Source organism: Chelonia mydas, chromosome 6 (assembly GCF_015237465.2).
Source record: "Chelonia mydas isolate rCheMyd1 chromosome 6, rCheMyd1.pri.v2, whole genome shotgun sequence".
In the NCBI taxonomy this organism is placed as follows: Eukaryota; Metazoa; Chordata; order Testudines; family Cheloniidae; genus Chelonia; species Chelonia mydas.
Window position 1 is genome coordinate 104228393 of NC_051246.2, and position 19137 is coordinate 104247529.

Sequence of the window (19137 nt, forward strand, 5' to 3'; positions counted from 1 at the left end):
ACCAAGCAATCAAACACACTCAGACACCTCGATTCCAGGCAATAAATACATTTACAGAATGTATCATCTTGTTTTTCCTTACGACTAGTGATAATGCACTCTCATGCAGATTGCTAAAAACCACAAATATTAAATCTGTTATCTTAAAAGCATTACACTAATAGAAGTTACAATCAAAGATTTATTATGGTTAACTTTTTTAGCCAATATCTTTTCTTGCTGCTATACACATCAATGTTAGGTTTCAGAGTAACAGCCATGTTAGTCTGTATTTGCACAAAGAAAAGGAGTACTTGTGGCACCTTAGAGACTAACCAATTTATTTGAGCATAAGCTTTCGTGAGCTACAGCTCATTCATCGGATGCATACTGTGGAAAGTACAGAAGATCTTTTTATACACACAAACCATGAAAAAATGGGTGTTTACCACTACAAAAGGTTTTCTCTCCCCCCACCCCACTTTCCTGCTGGTAATAGCTTATCTAAAGTGATCACTCTCCAGTGATCACTTTAGATAAGCTATTACCAGCAGGAGAGTGGGGTGGGGGGAGAGAAAACCTTTTGTAGTGGTAAACACCCATTTTTTCATGGTTTGTGTGTATAAAAAGATCTTCTGTACTTTCCACAGTATGCATCCGATGAATGAGCTGTAGCTCACGAAAGCTTATGCTCAAATAAATTGGTTAGTCTCTAAGGTGCCACAAGTACTCCTTTTCTTTTTATATCAATGTTAGAAATTTTAAACAATATTCTCTAAGTCTAACACACAAACTAGAGGGTAACGTGGATATTTTAGTGCAAATGTCTTAGTTCTTTTGAGTAACTCTGGCCAGATCCAATTTTGTTTTAGGTAAGATCTAAAACATGGAGGAATGAATTCCGATTAACATTAGCAAAAGAGCCCTTTAATGGTAGCAAAAAGGAATTTAATGTTGGAATTTCTTTAGTTTGACCCCATGAAGAACAAATTAGGAATCTCCCCTCAAAAAAAAAACACGTCAAAATCTCACATGCTTATGGACTCTTCTTATGATTACAGAAGTTCGATCTTCAGATGCACAAGAGCACCATGGGGGGAGGGAGGTGGAGGGGAAGCGCTGGGACATGAGAATAGCTGGCTTTACACTGCCCTTCTGCCACCCAAACCTACACACTGCTGAGGCCAAACCAGCTCCTGGCGTAAGTCATGCCTGCTTTAACATGTAGCAGTGGTCTACAAGGGGCCACTGTGTGATCCAGGATTGCCAGATTGCATCATACTCCTGGCCCCATCACAGACATGCCCTGGCCCTTTCCTAAGCCTATCCTAGAACATCACCTACACCTCAGCTGCTACCTTAAGGTGAGTTATGGGAAGATGGTTGTTGGAGGTGCACAACGGAGGGCTTCAGAAAAGCTGGACAAAGACAGTCATTCTGTTTTGCAGAGGATTTAGAGATTTTAAAATGTGGCTTAGTTTACATTTGGAATGAAAACCAAAAATTTCAAAATTCTCTGAAAGGTGGAATTGCCATTCTCCACCTAGCAGAAGCCAGAACCCCCAGGCTCTCAGCTCTCCATCAGCCCACCAGACAGGTCTTCCCTCAGAATTTCATCAAAATCAAAGACTCATCAAAACATTTTGATTTCAGTGAATCAGGAAATTCTGACTAGAAAAGTTGTCAAAATTCCTCCGACAAGCTGTAGACTTGGGTCTGATGATCAGGCCCATAAGCTTTGTTAAACTGTAAGTGTTAGTATTTTAGAGCAGCACATGCACACAATACAAGATATACGGAAACTTTCTGTCTGCAGAATTCCTTGTTGACGCCAGTTTAGTAATGTCCACATATTATCAATGGTTACCTTTGCCTCCTCTACATATGGTGAGAACAGTCGTGGCCTAACATATATCCCAGCACTTTTTTGCCGTAGCCAGGCATTTGACTTTCCACCTTCTGCTGTTGGTAGCATATCTGAAGGAGGGGTGCTAATGAGGCCTCTCTTCATCTGTAAGAGACAGAATTTTTAAACTGAACATATTACAATTTATATTACTAATATTTTAGTAACCAAACACTCTGAATAGGTACAGCCATATTCCCTGAGGAATTTAAGTGAAATCATTTTTTTTTTAAATCAAGTAGTACTCACTTGGATCCAAAATTCACTAGTCATTCCAAATTTTAAATTTTGCACAAAACTTGCATTAAAAACATTATTTTAGGATAATTATCCATAACAAAAGTTCATAAATATTCTGACTGATAACATTTTGGTGCTTTTATCTCAAAAAGGTAAAATAACCCAGGACTTTTGCACTGCTTGAAGTATAAAATCCCATAGGCTAGATCTGTGTGTCTGAAAGGTAGATTGTGGAGTGAGGGAGAAGAAAAACTTACAGCATCACTCAGTATTTCACTGTTCATAGGTAAAATGTGCTCAGTGCGGACAACAGGTAAAAGAGAAGACAGGATCTCTCTCAGCTCCTCAATGTCAAGATCTCGCCTCTTTACCCCTCGTTTGTTCACACTGTGGGCAGTACCACTCAGTAAATTGGGCTCTGTGGAAAGGAATAATAAATATATTGTCTCCACCTGAACAAACATTTTTTTAATAGGAAAACAGAAGTTCTACCTTTCTGTTGCAGGAAGGAAAAGGACAGTGCCTGGTATTGTTTTCCCACAAAATGAACCTGCATGCCACCAGCACAATCCAGTCTGGTTCCTATGGATGAGAGTCACCTGCCCCAAAGCCATTTCCCCAACATTTATTTTCTATCTGGCTTGTTACTGCTTAAACTGACAGAAAGATGGTTTGTATAGATATTTCTCAGGTCTTTGCAAAACCATGCTCCTGCAGCAACAAAAAACGCTTTTCATCCCCAACTGTTGGTAGTTCCTCAATACTCTTCTGTGGATTCTTTCCCTTTCCCCAGTGGTTTCCAAGAAAGACCAGACTATTTTCACAGATTTTTAAGGGCAAAAGGGACCATTATCATAACTGAGTCAGCTATACAGCACTGGCCATATAACCCATCTAGTAATTTCTACATCCAGCCCATTATTTCTGCTTGAGATACAACACACATTTTACTACATACAACTGCAAACATGTTGAACAGCTCTGCAGAACGACTTCAGAAAAAACTGAGGAACCATCTCTTGCACCTCACATATTCCAGAAGGGATTACCTAAGACAAGAAATCACATGCTTCTACACACTGGAAGAAAAAATATCAGGAAACCCACCCAGAGATCATGCAAGAACCCCCAAACAACTATAAAAAACCTGATGACAGCTACCCACCACAAAAACAGAAAGTGGAACCAACTACAACTATTTGACAACCACGGAACACCACATTCAGGAGAAACCATAAACCAGGACCCACCACTTGGACACTACACCCAATCCTCCACTTATCAGTGCTCCTTTAACTGCAGTTGAATTATATGTACTCTCCACGGGACTGAACTTCTCCCCACCACAGAACTTGACACCATACTACAAGAGAACTAGAAGAATTCTTTTGCTTACTCTGCTTCAAACAATTCTTTCACAACAAAAGACAGCACCACCCACAACTACCGTCATACGCCCACAGACAGTCATAAGAAAAAAATCATCTGACTGGACATCCCACAGCAGACGAAACTATACACTTGATCATTACATTAGTTGCTTGAGGAAAATAATCAGTGAAATTCTTAACAAGCATCACATCCACCACAATCTTTCCACTGCGGAGAGGACAGCTATACAGTCCCTGAAATCCAACCACCAGATAGGGATCAAACCAGCAGACAAAGGGGATGCCACTGTAGTCCTCAACCACGATGATTACGTCAATGAGGCCAACTGACAATTCTCTGATACCACCTATTATAAAGGAATCAAAGAAGATCCCACACCACTATTCAACCAGCAATTTAAGGATATCATCAAATCCTTTCCCAAACAACTCTGAGAAATTATACAACCTCATCCCCTATCTTCCCAAAATACACAAATAAGAGAACCCAGGCAGACCCATTTTATCTGGCCACAGCACTCTTACTGTAGGAATATGAGGACTCTTAAACCAACCTCAAACCACTCAACACAAAGGAACAGTTTCCTCCACGACACAACTGACTTTCTCCAGAAACTCCACAACACCAACCTCCCACAGAACACCATTCTTGTGCTTCCTAAATACGTCAATATCTCTCAAAACAATAGAACTGCTGCCTGTCTCAAATATCTAGAAGACAAAGGACAACACTGAGATATCCACTCCACAGACATTGTAAAACTCATCCTTTTCATCTTCAGCTTTAACAATTTTACATTCAATAACAAACTTTATCCAAACCATTGGAATAGCCAGAAGTACTAGAACGGCTATTCATGGGCCACCTTGAGGAAGAACTTCTGAACAAATGCACCACAAAACCAGGGTGGACAAAAATGATTTTAAAGTAAATAAATAATTTTAAGAAATAGGTTTTTTTCCTCAAAAAGCATTTTATCAAAAAAATCCGATCTAAAGACACATTATAGCTCAAAGATATCTCTTCATGGAATAGGGATTATAAATTCTAATTCTATAGTATGAGAATATATTCATGTAATGTTTAAGAAAAGTTTTATAAATGAGTTCCAATAGTTCATGGATTAGGGACCCAATTTTATGGAGTTTCAGGGGCTTCTGTATAGATTATTTAGGTTAATCTTTCTATCTACCCCAATGGGACTCAGTGCTCAGTCTAGAAGATACCATCAGAGATGCTTAGCTTTGCAGTTCTCAAAGTGTGGATTTGCGTCTCCAGACATAATATGCTTGTTAACAGCAAAAATGTTTTTAAATAAATACATAAATAAAATAATATAGGGAGATGAGAAATAACAGACCTCAACCCTATTGTCCCTCTGCAAATTTGGGTACACAGAGTCAATCCCTTACCTCTCTCTAAAAATGAAAAGTTTCAAAAAGTTCAATGACTAGAAGATCTTGGGGGCAGAACAGACAAGGAGAAGAAGTCTGGGGATAAATGTGAGAAGGGAGGGGACAGGCAGTAGAAACAAAAGTGAAACTGTTTGAGCAGCATATTCCAGAAGCCTTGAGGTCTTTCTGAGTGTAGCCTTCATTTATTTCAGATCTACCATATCATTCTCTCACTGGAAGGGAAAACCTATAATGGCAGCAGGCCATAAAAGAGACCCAGTTTGGGAAAATTTTAATGAAGTTCCTCCATCTGTGCATAAGACAGGCATGCGTGCAAAATGCAAACAGTGCAACAAAGAAATGCAAGGCCTGGTTGCGCGAATGAAACATCATCATGAGAAGTGTTCCTTTTCAAGAGGAAGCTGCACTGAAGATGATGAAAGGAACATGTCTGAACATGCAGGATCTTCAGGTTGGTAACCTTTTTTAAAGGTAACTTCTTTCTTAAAGACTGCCTGACTTCCTTCTGGACTATTCTTGAATTCTCATGTTTGAGCAAAAAATATAGTTGTTACTCTATGCTACTATCATTTTAGATGCAGTTGTGATAAAAAAAATAAATAGCTGAAATAGGCAGATCTTCCTTTTACAATCTTTAAAGAAGTACTGAGTGTTAGTGAATGCAGTGAGTAATATTAAATGAGCAGTATGGTAATAATTAAATAACTGCATTGACTTATTTTGTTTAGGAGAATCCATCCTCAACATACAGGATTCTGAAAACTATCCACCTTCAAGATCACCATCATTTTCTATAGTTTCAGATTTATCTGCCAATGAGGGTGTTTCAGTCACATAATGTATGTCACATAGCCACAATATATCATCTGTAGCAAAAAGAAAAAAAAAATCTCCATCATCTAGAAACAACCATAGGTAAGTTTGTGATACGGTTCAAGTGCTCATTTGATGCACTTCCTAACCAAAGACTTCAGTGTTCCAGAAATAAAGGCTAATGTTGTTGAAACTGTAAAAAACTTCCGTAACAACCACTTTGCAGCAGCTGCTCTGAAAAAAGTGGGAGGAACCAAGCTAAATCTCCCACAAGACGTGCGATGGAACTCAGTAGTGGACTGTTTTGAGCACTATATCAAGAACTGGCCTAATCTGATGACAGTTTGTGAACAAAATCATGAAAAAATAGATGGCACTGTCACAGCCAAAGTTCACAACATTGGGCTTAAGAGAAATGTTGAACACATGCCGAGTACCCTGAAGCCTATTTCTGTAGCCTGCAGGGAAACAGCTGTTTTATTGCTGATGCTGTTGAAATTTGGAAGGAACTGAGTGAGATCTTAAAAAGAGAAATATGCAATGACAGAATTAAATTACAAGCATTAAAAAACACTAATGGGACAAGCACTGTCTCCAGTTCATTTTCTTGCAAATACTCTCAATGCTCGGTACCAGGGTCAAACCTTAATTGCTGAAGAAGAGAAGTTGGCTATGACATGGACATCCAGCAATCATCACTCCATAATGCCAACTATAATAAACTTCAGATCTAAGGGTGAACCCTTCAAGAAATATATGTTTGCTGATGATATTTTAAAGAAAGTCACACCAGTGAACTGGTGGAAGTCACTTAAGCACTTGGATTCAGAGACTGTTGAAGTGATGATCTCACTTTTAGCAGCAGTAGCTTCTTCTGTCGCTGTAGAAAGAATAGTTTCTTCCTTTGGACAAATTCATTCCAAACTGAGAAATCGTTTGGGACCTGAAAAAGCAGGAAAGCTTGTTCTTCTTTCCAGATTATGAACAAACAGGAAAGTGAAGGTGAAGACAACTGAGTTAGCTACAGAAGCCAATATTTTAAATTTCTCATGTTGAGCTGGCTGTCATTGTCGATTTAATTTTTTTTTTAATTTCATTTAACTATTTTAGTTAAAAACAATTTTAACAAAAACAAACCTGATTTTAAAAAACCTGAATGTTTAACTAAATTCAAAAATTCATATGCTTGTTTTGTTAATATATTATATGTCTGCTGTTGAAGAAAAAAATCCAGAATACATAACGTTGTTGTTTTAGTTAAATAAAACAATTTAAATGTCTGTCTGGTGATGTTCTCCTCCTAATACAACATGACAAGAAAATCCTCCAAATATTAACGATTAACCAGTTGAATTGGAGATAGTTCACCTCTCAATGACTTCATAAATATCTGCTTCAATTACCTTTGGTAAATGAAATAACTAAACAATCATTCATTTTCTGATATAGCTGTAAAACTAATCTAAAAAGTTTTCAAAATAAATCGCTTTAAAAATGTACAGCGTGTACGTTCTAAAAATGAAACTATATCTATCTCTGAGTTGTAAAGAATATGTATTAAGGTTATAACAACCAACAAGAATGCACTTTTATGTAGAAATCCATAATTAAATTGAGTCTTCCTGACTAGTGATTTAAATCAGTTCGAGTGCTGAGGGAAGAGGGGTTTGGGATGCGGGAGGGGCTCAGGGCTGGGGCAGAGGGTTGGGGTGCGGGGGTAAGGGCTGCGAGGTGGGAATGAGGGGTGTGGGAGGGTGCTCTGGGCTGGCGCTACAGGCTCTGGGGTGGGGTTGGGGATGAGGGGTTTGGGATGCGGGAGGGGTCAGAACTCTGGGCTGGGGGTGCAGGCTCTTAGATGGGGCCAGGGATGAGGGATTTGGGATGGGCTCAGGGCTGGGGTGCAGGATTACCTCGGGCAGCTCCCGGTCAGTGGTGCAGTGGGCGGGGGGCTAAGGCAGGCTTCACGCCTGTCCTGGCACTGCGGACTGCGCTGCGCCCCAGAAGTGGCCAGCAGCAGGTCCGGCTCCTAGGCGGAGGCACGCAAGTAGCTCGGAGCAGCTCTTGCCCACAGGCACCGCCGCCCCCCCGCAATGGATTCCCGGCCAATGGGAGTGTAGCACCGGTGCTTAGGGCAGGGGCAGCGCACAGAGCCCTGTGGCCCCCCTGCCTAGGAGCCAGACCTGCTGCTGGCCACTTCCAGGGTGTAGCACAGTGTCAGAACAGGTAGGGGATAGCTGGGCAGCACCGCCGACAGGACTTTTAATGGCCCCGTCGGCAGTGCTGACCAGAGCCGCCTACCAGTGCCTTACATTCCGCGACCCAGTACTTGGTCGTGACCCGCAGTTTGAAAACCACTGCCTTACCCAAACAAGGCTATTCCACCAGAGAAGTAGACTGCATCATGGAATGGACCACCCAAATACCCCAAGAGAACCTGCTTCAATACCAGAAAAAAAACTGCTGACCACACACCCCTAGTTGTCACCTATCACCCCACACAGGAAAGTATATGGGGTATCAAACAAGCAACAACAACCCATACTTGATGAGGACCATATCCTGAAAGAAATCCTTCCCAAATCCCCTCTCCAGAGGTAAGTTCCCCACAGACCAGGACACACAAACTCAAAATGGTACCAGACCCTGCCATAACAGATGCAAAAAACCTGCAGACATATCTCCACCGGTATGATGTTCAACACCCACCACAACATACCCTTCAATATCCACGAGTTCTACACATTACTATTACAACATGTTGTGTACCATATCCAGTGCATTAAATGTCCCTATAATTCAGTGGGGGAAATGAGACAATCACTATGCTCTTGAAAGAACTCAGAAAAATAAAAGACAAAAACACCATATCACCTCTGGACGAACGCTTCTCAAAAAACCACCACTCCATAGCTGTACAACACCTTCAGAAGATGAGCCTGGGAACTTAAATCCAAAATTCTGCTAGACACCAAAAGTCATGGACTTAAAGACACTGTTATAAGAAGCCATAAATCCAATCTGTAACCAACTAACCCACTTTGTCTTATGACTATGGCCCTACCAAATTCAGGGTCCACTCTAGTCAATTTCATAGCCAGAGGGTTTTAAAATTGGTCAATGTCACAATTTCAGATGTTCATATCTGAAATTTCACAGTGTTGTAACCGCGGGGGTCCCAACCCAAAATGGGATCGTGGGGGGGTTGCAAAGTTGTTGGGGGGTCCAAGATTGCCACCCTCACTTCTATGCTGCCTAGGTAGCAGTCTCCGAGATTCTTGCAGTTAGAGGAGGTTCTGGGAGGTGAAGGTGGGTAGAATCTCCTCTATGCCGCTAGGAGCATCCCAGCCGGGGGCTCCTAGTCCAGGCCAGTGACAGATTAAGGAAGTCCCAAATCCAGCCAGTGTAGTGCGAGAACCTGTTACCTGAAGCAGTTACTCTTATGCAAGGGATTGTAAAAAACGGCTATCTGATATAGCAAATCCCTACAGATAGCCGTTTTTTGCAATCCCTTACATATGAGTAACTGCTACAGGTAGCAAATTCCTACAGTTAGCAGTTTCAGTTTCTCGCACTACACTGACAGGAGCTGAAGCTCAGAGCCATGGCGGGGGGGGGGGGGGGGGGGGGGGGAGGTTTGAGAGGAGGAAGAGGGGAGAGAGAAGCCCTGAGCCTGGGCTACCCCGGGTGCAGAAGCCCAGAGCCCAGCTCCTGGGCTGCTCCAGCACAGAAGAGAGGGTGTATCACCCTCATTTCTGTGCTGCCTCTGGAGGTGGATCTGATCTCCCCACCAAGAGCAGCCATGCAGGGGAAGGACAAGTCCTGTCCCTCCCCAGTATGACTGGACTAGCAGCTAGGTGCCACAGGCTCCCAGCAGCAGGGGAGATCAGATTTCACAGGGAAAGGCTGATTTCAGATCGTGAATTTGGTAGGGCCTTACCTATGACTGTAGAGGTGTTAACTGGCCATTTTGTCTTAAATGGTCTTATTTTAACTGATCCCCCTTTATATCTAGCTGTAACACTCTGAGTACCTTTCCCAGACCTGAAGAAGAGCTCTGTGTAGGTCAAAAGCTTGTCTCTTTCACTATCAGAAGAAGATAAAATAGAAGTTATTACCTCACCTATCTTGTCTTTCTAATATCAAGAGTGCTTGTGCTTTTGGCTATTTTCTAGTACAATGTTTATTTGCTACTGCTGATGTTTCAGGGCTTGTCGACACTGGCACTTTACAGTGCTGCAACTTTCTTGCTCAGGGGTATGAAAAAACACCACTTGAGCACTGAACGTTTCAGCGCTGTGAAGTGCCAGTGTAGACAGTGATCCCAGCGCAGGTAGCTATTCCCCTCATAGAGGTGATTATTTTATAGCGCTGGGAGAGCTCTCTCCCAGCACTATGCTGTGACTACACGGCCATGTTAAAGCGCTGCTATGGCATTGCTAGTGAAGACATGCCCCCAGTGAAGACAAATTCCCAGTGTAGTGCTTTTGTTTAGCTTTCCTTTGTCACAGTATAGTCAGATTACATGTTTTCTTGAACTAAAAACTATCAGTTTGAAATGTCCTCCGTTCCATTCATTTTTTAAAAACAAGGTTCTTACCTCTGTCTGCTATTCTTTTCATCAACTGATGTTCTCCCCATTTAACAAGATACTTAAGAATATCTTGTTCACTTGCCTATAATAAAGAAAGGGAACACAATGCATACTTAGTTTATTAACAATGCGTTGCATGGGAACCACTGAACATACAAATATTTCTCAGACAAAAAACTTAATTGAGTCACCTCACAACAAAAGCATATTCACATTAGCCTTCATTCTACTGTACCACTATTGCTTCAAGTACTTTGTAGTAAAACTGATAGCTAAACTTAGGAAAAGATAGAGTAGGAATATCTAGCTTTAAGTTCTGCTATACAATATATGTTTCCCAAAGCAATACAATTTGCAAAGAACCTGGTGTAATTCATCTAATCTACAAAGTGACTATTTATTTAAAAAAACAAAAATAAATCCTCCTCAAACCTGCTAACGCTGTTTTTTTTCATTATGATTTTACAAGTGTCTGCCCCCACCGCCTTCTCTCTTTTAGGAGTTTAAAGTTTTTTTTAAAAAATATTGTTTCTAGAGTTAAAAAAAATCTCCATTTTTAATAAATTCTTTGTATTCATAAAAAGTTCTGGAACTCACCTGTGCCACATGCTCCACCCTTTTCTTCTCAGCAATCTAGAGTTATCACCGGGCCGGTATTTTTACCAGTTGCCAGGGAAATAATTTAATCTGCGCCCCCCCCCGCCCTTTTTTTTTTTTTTTTTTTTTTTTTAAAACGCAGGATCTAAAGCTTTCCATCATCATCACAATACACTGGGGGGAGAAGTGGGGAAAGATATCTAATGTTAAAACTTTGTGTCCAGTAGGGCCATCAATCGCAGTTAACTCAAGTGATTAACTCAAAACAAATTAACTCGATTACAAAAATTAATTGTGATTAATCAGTTTTAATAGCACTATTAAATAATAAAATACCAATTTAAATTTATTATGAATATTTTTGGATGTTTTTCTACATTTTCAAATATATTGATTTCAATTACAAAACAAAACAGTCTATAGTACTCACTTTATATTATTTTTTATTACAAATATTTGCACTGTAATAAAGATAAGCAAAACAAATAATATTTTTCAATTCACCTCATACAATTACTGTAGTGCAGTCTTTATTGTGAAAGTGCAACTTACAAATGTAGATTTGTTTTGGTTACATAACTGCACTCAAAAACAGTGTAAAACTTTAGAGCCTAAAAGTCCACTCAGTCCTACTTCAGCCAATTGCTCAAACAAGTTTGGTTACATTTGCAGAAGATAATGCTGCCCGCTTCTTGTTTATATCTCCTGAAAGTGAGAACAGGCATTTGCATGGCACTGTTGTAACCGGCGTCGAAAGGTATTTATGTGCCAGATATGAATCTTTAGCGTATGTCCCTTCATGCTTCAACCACGATTCCAGAAGATATGCATCCATGCTGATGACAGGTTCTGCTCGTTAACAATCCAAAGCAGAGCAGACCAATGCATGTTCATTTTCATCATTGGAGTCAGATGCCACCAGCAGAAGGTTAATTTTTTATTTAATTTATTTATTTTTGGTGGTGGTGGTTCGGGTTCTGTAGTTTCTGTATCAGTGTTTTGTTTTTAAGACTTCTGAAAGCATGCTCCACACCTCGTCCCTCTCAGATTTTGTTCGGCACTTCAGATTCTTAAATCTTAGGTCAAGTGCTGTAGCTATTTTTAGAAATCTCACAGTGATACCTTCTTTGCATTTTGTCAAAATCTGCAGTGACAGTGTTCGTAAATCAAACAACATGTGTTGGGTCATCATCCGAGACTGCTATAACATGAAATTTATGTCAGAATACGAGTAAAACAGAGCAGGGGACATACAATTCTTCCCCAAGGAGTTCAGTCACAAATTTAATTAATGCACTATTTTTTTTAAGGATCATCATCAGCATGGAAGCATGTCCTCTGGAATGGTGGCTGAAGCATGAAGGGGCATATGAATGTTTAGCATATCTGGCACGTTAATACTTTGCTACACCATCTACAAAAGTGCCATGCAAACACCTGTTCTCACTTTCAGGTGACACTGTAAATAAGAAGCAGGCAGCAGTATCTCCCGTAAATGTAAACAAATTTGTTTGTCTTAGCAATTGGCTGAAGGAGGTCTGAGTGGACTTGTAGGTGCTAAAGTTTTACATAACTGCACTCAAAACCAAAACAATCTAATAAAAACAATTCTACATTTGTAAGTTACACTTTCATGATAGAGATTGCACTACAGTACTTGTATGAGGTGAACTGAAAAATACTATTTCTTTTATCATTTTTACAGTGCAAATGTTAGTAACAAAAATAATATAAAGTGATCACTGTACACTTTGTATTCTGTGTTGTAATAGAAATCAATATATTTGAAAATGAAGAAAACCAAAAATATTTAATCAATTTCAATTGGTATTCTAGTGTTTAACAGTGTGATTAATCAAAATTAATTTTTTTAATCAGTTAATTTTTTTGAGTTAATCGCGTGAGTTAACTGCGATCAACAGCCCTACTCACAATTAATTGTGATTAATTTTTCAAATTGTTTGACAGCCCTAGTGTCCAGCTAAAGATGCTGCAGTGTTCCCACTTCCGCAGTTTAAAAAAAGAAAATGATGTTATCAACCTTATGTGTGTTCCCTCTCTAGATACTATAAGTGGCTGTTGAAGGGGGGTTTGTGAAGTCACCTTGTGTTTGGAGTTGCAGAGGGCTTGCCTTGTGAGGTGGGGATGTATTTATTTTGCATTTCAAAGGTGGTAACCCTATAACAATCCTATATATTACTTTTTAAAAATATAATTTTCTTAGTATGTCCCCAGTTACAGACATGAACATGATCTTCAAAAACAAGTTTTGTAAGCTTAAAAGGGAAAATTGTGTCTTATCTGTGAATTTTCACTCTAGAACCCTCCATGTCAGACAGTCTTCACAGTGGGCATTCCCTGTCTCCAGGGGAACTAGGAACAGACCAGATCTTTGCTCAGAGCCTGAATTTAGGATCACCCCACAGAAGGAACTCTCCAGAATTATAGCTTCCAAAGCTGAAGAATACTAATTATACAGACGTTCAAAAGCACTATTCAACTCAAACCATTTGAAGTATTGTCGTGACATGAAATTTAGGGATTTCCTGGAGAAACACATTCTTCCCTTTCAAAGTGCTTAAGAGAGCAATAGCAAGAAAATACCCTGGACATATTCCAACCTTCCAAAGGACAGTCCTAGAATGAAAATTCACAAGTAACAGAATTTTACCTCTCTCAATCCCCTTTCTGTCAGTCTTCACAGTGGGATGCAGAAAGCCATCCCTAGGAAGGGAGCAAGGATTAATTTTACCCACACGGGACTGAAGATGAACTTGTGGGTTACTGGGGCATCCTGGTCTGGAACATCTTTGCTACCAAACGTTGCATCAGGAGGACTGAAGATGTCAACATAGTGTTTGAGAAAGTGTGGGTGGGAGGTCTCATCATAACACGCGTGATCTCTTTGCCCATTAAATGGCTGCTGTTTTCACAGAATGCATGGTAGTGAGAGGAGTTTTACCCCCTGTAAGCTCTGTTCACATCTAACATGAATTTTACTTCCCTAGGATGTTTGGATTCATCCAGAAGGACAATATCACCACTTATTACAGGTGGAAGTGGGGATGGAGGCCTGGCTAGTACATGGAACCACCATGTTTGATAGAACATATAACAGGTTTTCAGTGAAGCATGGCAAGCTCTAAAAGCCCCTGGGAGAGAAGGTGGTGAATAGGCAAGATAGTTTTAGTGAGAAGAGGAAGGGACATACAAACTGAAGCTGAAGGTTGGTTTTATTAGGATTTGTATTGCACAGATCAAGATCATGACAGGAATCTTCACATTGTGAGAGATTTGTTAAGATTGGTGATACTCAGGAATCTGTTATGTGACAATGATTAGGAATGGGTTTCTTACAGTGAAATATGCCTGCAGTCACTGACTTGTCTTTCCAAGAAGTTTTGGCCTTGATCCCCATGGTTGGGGAATCTTGTAAAAACACTACAATATCCTTTGCTTCAGCCGACTTGGCCCATGTCTCTTTCTTGTAATGCCAATATCTAAACCTCAAGTGATATATACAGAGACAAAATTTGTGAATTTCCTCTAAGATGCTAGTAGAATATTTATCACCATTTTAGAACAAGTGACCATAGTTCCTCTCTCTCAGCTTCCCAGCTGATGGGTTAGGCAGCACTGGATGCACTTAAAGGCTAGATGGTCAACAGCATTCCCTCAGTTCTAAGTGTGTGTTGCTGAGCTGGCAGACCTTAACTTTCCTTGTTGGTGTAGAACCTTGAGGAACAGAGTGAACATGGATAGGACATGAGCAAAGCTGCTTCTCCAAAGAGTGCTGAAGGTTTTTTGCCTTTTTAGAAACATACCCCATATGTCTGAAGAATCATCTGCTAAAAATGAAGGCGTGAGCATGATGATCCATCGCATGAGACAGGGTATACTCCATGTCTTCTCCTTGGGCCACCCAGCCCCTCTGAAGTCATATGAGTCTAGATATATTTCTACATGCAATCTGGGACCTGCACTGATGACCAGATTCTCTGGACTTTACATCTGGTAACTTAAATAATATTAAGAACCAGTTCACTATGAGATTATAGTACTGGATCTGGATCAAGATCTTTATATACTGATTTCTTGCAATTCATGGTTGGAAACAAAGCAAGAATTGTGCTGGGTGTTAACACAAGACCCACTACCCCAGGAACTGACTCAGATTATTTTAGGAGGCGTGTGCTAACTTTTGGCAAATAAGACACAATCTTCTATCTCTTTTCTGAAATAAAGATGGTCTTGGAAAATAGAAGATGTCCACATTTTGTGAAGGCTGTAACTGGCCCTTCCACTTGTTCATTCAAAGTCATGTTTCTAGAGACTTGGTGATGGCTTCTGGGCCCTGCATAACATGATGAGAAGCCAGTCGGACAATGGTAGACATAAATCCCTTTTGCTTGAAGGAAGGGATGATATGGCATTTGTGAATAATCATGCAGAAGTTGCAAGTCCAAAAGGGGACTATACTATATTGAAAATGCTTGTTGTAACAGAAGCCAAAGTATCTTTGAGTGATTCTCCCCAATCATATATTCACTAGATTCCAGGAGTTTGTTTTCATATTCTGAAACTCTGGGAAGATAATTCTATAATGATAGATTTCAGTATTTCCATTTGGAATGTATATCTCCTTGTAGAGCTACGACCTGAGATCTTAAATGGGCGGCATTGTTTTATTTTGTACCACAGACAATTGTATGACCATACCAAAATGTGTGTCTCTCCATGGAACTGGTGCTACTGTTCCAATGAGCAGGAGATGGACTATTGCAACCTGCATCATTTGATGCTAACAAAGATCTTAATCATGTTGGTATATTTTAATTTACTTTGGGGAAAGAATCAACTTGCCTCTGGAGCAATGAGTGAGTTCTACTGCATACAGTTCTCAGATTATCTCAAGCCTCCTTTTCTGAAGTGATCCACTCCCAGGAAAGGGCCAATCCTGAAGCACCGCTCAGGGACCTTGACCCATTCCTACTGGGAGCTGGTTTCACTGTGGCCTGTTTGAGTCCATTGGTGTGGATCTTGCCCATACTCCAGCTGGGAGCTGGGTTCCTTCGACCTGTTTTCTCCATCTGCCATTTCTGAGGGTGGGGAAGGGAGAAGAGATGCTGTCCTTCAAATCCTTCTCAGAAAGCCAAACACATTTTTCTGCTTTTCTTTTGTAGTTTTGAGGAATACCTTGAAGCCACTGAAGAAACCAAGACATTAGTTAAACGTCTTTTGAAAGCTCTGCTAAGGAGGAAGACCTGGAGACTGTTGTGTCTGCTGCTTGGAGGCAGAGAATTCTGGTGAGTTCTTCCTGAGGTGCGGTTCTAAGCCCAGGCTCAGAGAAAAAGATCTGGTCTGCCCCCAGTTGCCCTGGGAACACCCAATGTAAAGACTGTCTGACATGACAGATTTGTGCTGCAGAACTGAAGCTTCTAGGACATGGCCTGGATAGTTTCACTCTTAAGTTCTTAAATTTTGCCCCATAGTTACAACCTTTCCTCTAAGACAAAGGTGTTAGAGAGGCAGGCCATTAGCATAACTGCTTCAACATATCTCCCAAGTCTCAGAAGCTTACTAACTAGGGCTGGTCAGAAAACAAGAATTCTATTTAAGGGGGTGAGGAGAGGTTTTGACATTTGTTTTTGTTCCACATCAAAAGACATTTCTTACTTACTCACACATACACACGTATAGGGCACTCATCTCTGATGTGGGAGACTCAGGTTTAAGTCCCTGCTCTGCCTAATTCAGAGAGAGATCTGAACCTGGTTTTAAAACATCCCAGGAAAATGCCCTAATCAGTCAACTATACAGTGAGTCTCTCTCTAGTTTTGACCAGAAATTCCATCCTACACACGAGAAATCTTCGAATTGAAACCAATATGTTTCTGCAAAAAAGTCTTAGTTTTAACAAATTGGCATTTTCTGATGAAAAACACTGTCAGACATCCAACCAGCTCTGTTACTCACGGATCACTTGTGTGGTGCAGTATGGCCATTACTCTTTGCCTATTGTCTATTTCTAGGATGCCAAGGGCCAAACTACAAGAACTAGCAGTCTGGAACCATGAGAAAATGCCAATAAATCATGATTAAGAATGAACTTTCATCAAGCCATAGAAGTTACAGAAGTTATTCCAGGATCTACAGCACATCACTATGAAATTATGAGGAGCTTTGGCTTGAATCAGCAGACTCTAAATGAGAAGGAAAGAAAGGACACAGAGGCTAAATGCACTGCTGGCTGAACATCATTGCCACAGAATGGCACTTATGTCATTTGGATTCTAGATTTAGCTCATACATTCAGCCACACTGCAAACATAATTACTTTGAGAGGAAACAGAAAACAGACAAGTGGGAAAGTATAAAAATAAAGGTTCATCTGAGTGACCACTCTTTAGGTATGTCTATGTTACCCGCCGCATTGGTGGGCAGCCATCGATCCACCGGGGGTCGATTTATCGTGTCTAATCTAGACACGATAATCAACCCCCGATCACTCTCCCTTCGACTTCTGTACTCCACCACCGTGAGAGGCGCAGGCGGAGTCGATGGGGGAGTGGCAGCAGTCATTTCACCACAGTGAAGACACCACAGTGAGTAGGTCTAAGCACGTCAACTTCAGCTACTTTATTCACGTAGGTGAAGTTGCGTAACCTAGATTGATCTCCCCCCCCAGCGTAGAGCAGGCTGTAGTTGTTTAAAAAGGTGATTTGGAAAGGAAAGAGATGTGGGCTTATGCCACCCATGATAATTTTTTCCACTTGTTGAAAGAAGTTCAAAGTTCATTAGAAGTTCATAGTTTTCCAGGCTACACAGAACCTGGTAAGTGGAAAACTAGTGAAATGGCCACATCACAGGAGTTGAAGAATGAAAGAAGAGACTTTTATTAAGACTCTTCAAATCAATTTTGTTAGTTTTTGTTAACATTTAATTTAAATTACTAATGAACATTTTAGAGAAAGGCCATATATTATGGTTTCAACACTTCTGCCCCTTCAAGAAAGGTGTAAGAGCAAACAGTATACATCCTCACAGAAGACCAGTGTAATCATCAATATTTCTAAGGTAAAAAATAAGCAGTATGTTTAAACACAAACCAAAATAATGCTTGCATACAGTTTATACATCAAAGTAGCAAAACTGAGACTGCAATTTCCATAAAAACTTAAACAGGCAAGGCAAAAGTTTAACCTAGAACTGTTTCACTTAAAATAATTCACAGCTGTGGACTACTCTTAGACTTTCAAGCAATAGTTTATACAGCCAGTTTAGGTTGGGTTAAAAGCCAAGAAAACAAAGTACTTTCCTTAATCAGTTCCTCTACTGTGGTTTTTGTGTATACGTGAGTTAAAGAGAAAGCTTTATTCTGCGCACACAAATGCACAAGAATATTAATATCTATTCTTCCCATTTAGGAAGATTTAAGATTTTATTCACTCTGAATGCTTCTGCTAAATGTAAAATACAGCTTCAAAACATAATTAACTACTTTTGGAAGGATGAGATTAAACATTTACCTGTAAATAGTCAGACTGGATAGCAGTCAGCAGGTGGTCCTTGCTCAGTTCATAAAAGACATCTGAAGTCATGACCTGGGTAAACTCCTCACAGAGGAAATGCAATGCTTGGCGGTATACCCACTTGGAGCCATACGGCTGAGAACTCCACTTGAGAATGGCAATTAAAGTGTCTAGTGAGATGCTCTCAGCAATAATATCCTCACAGCCTACAAAAACAAAACAGAGCAGCAAGACTACTAGAGGCAGTTTAATACTTAAGGAGAACACGCACCTAAATCTGTACCTAAGGTCTTATACGGCTCCCATCACTGCATAAATCTAAAACTAGAAGAGCCCTGTAGACAAAGATTAGGAAGGGTCAAACTATGGAGTTCTGAGTACATTTAAAAACATTTATAACTGTGTTTCAGCATTCTGATGTATGCAATCATTCAAACTGAATCTTCTTAAAGCCAAACAGAACTAGAATTTTGTTCATCTGCTTGTGTGCTCTAACAGAAAGAGGAGGTTACCTGTAACTGGAGGTTCTTTGATATGTGTGCTACCTATCTGTATTCCACCAAGGCTTATGCGCATGCACCATATGCCCGAAGCCAGAGCTTTTTAAAAGTAGTAATGTCTGTTGGTCTGCGCATGCACCCGTTTCACCTCATATCAACCGAGGTGATTAAG

The 19137-nt window shown here is 40.3% G+C and overlaps 1 protein-coding gene across 9 annotated transcripts in view; it reads right to left on the reverse strand.

Moving 5' to 3' along the window:
• The window catches only part of BTBD7 (BTB domain containing 7), a 114947-nt gene that overhangs the window by 17569 nt on the left and 78241 nt on the right, over positions 1-19137 (reverse strand). For 6 of the 9 annotated variants that reach the window (XM_037900866.2, XM_037900869.2, XM_037900867.2 and 3 more), the window contains 4 exons: positions 18463-18671; positions 10343-10418; positions 2383-2543; positions 1847-1990 (listed from right to left, as the gene is read on the reverse strand). In XM_037900866.2, the coding sequence (XP_037756794.1) occupies positions 1847-1990; positions 2383-2543; positions 10343-10418; positions 18463-18671 (590 nt within the window). Of the gene's footprint in view, positions 1-1846; positions 1991-2382; positions 2544-3069; positions 3175-10342; positions 10419-18462; positions 18672-19137 lie in introns of those variants that run through there. The other 3 variants (XR_005225593.2, XR_005225594.2, XR_005225595.2) reach the window with 3 other exon arrangements.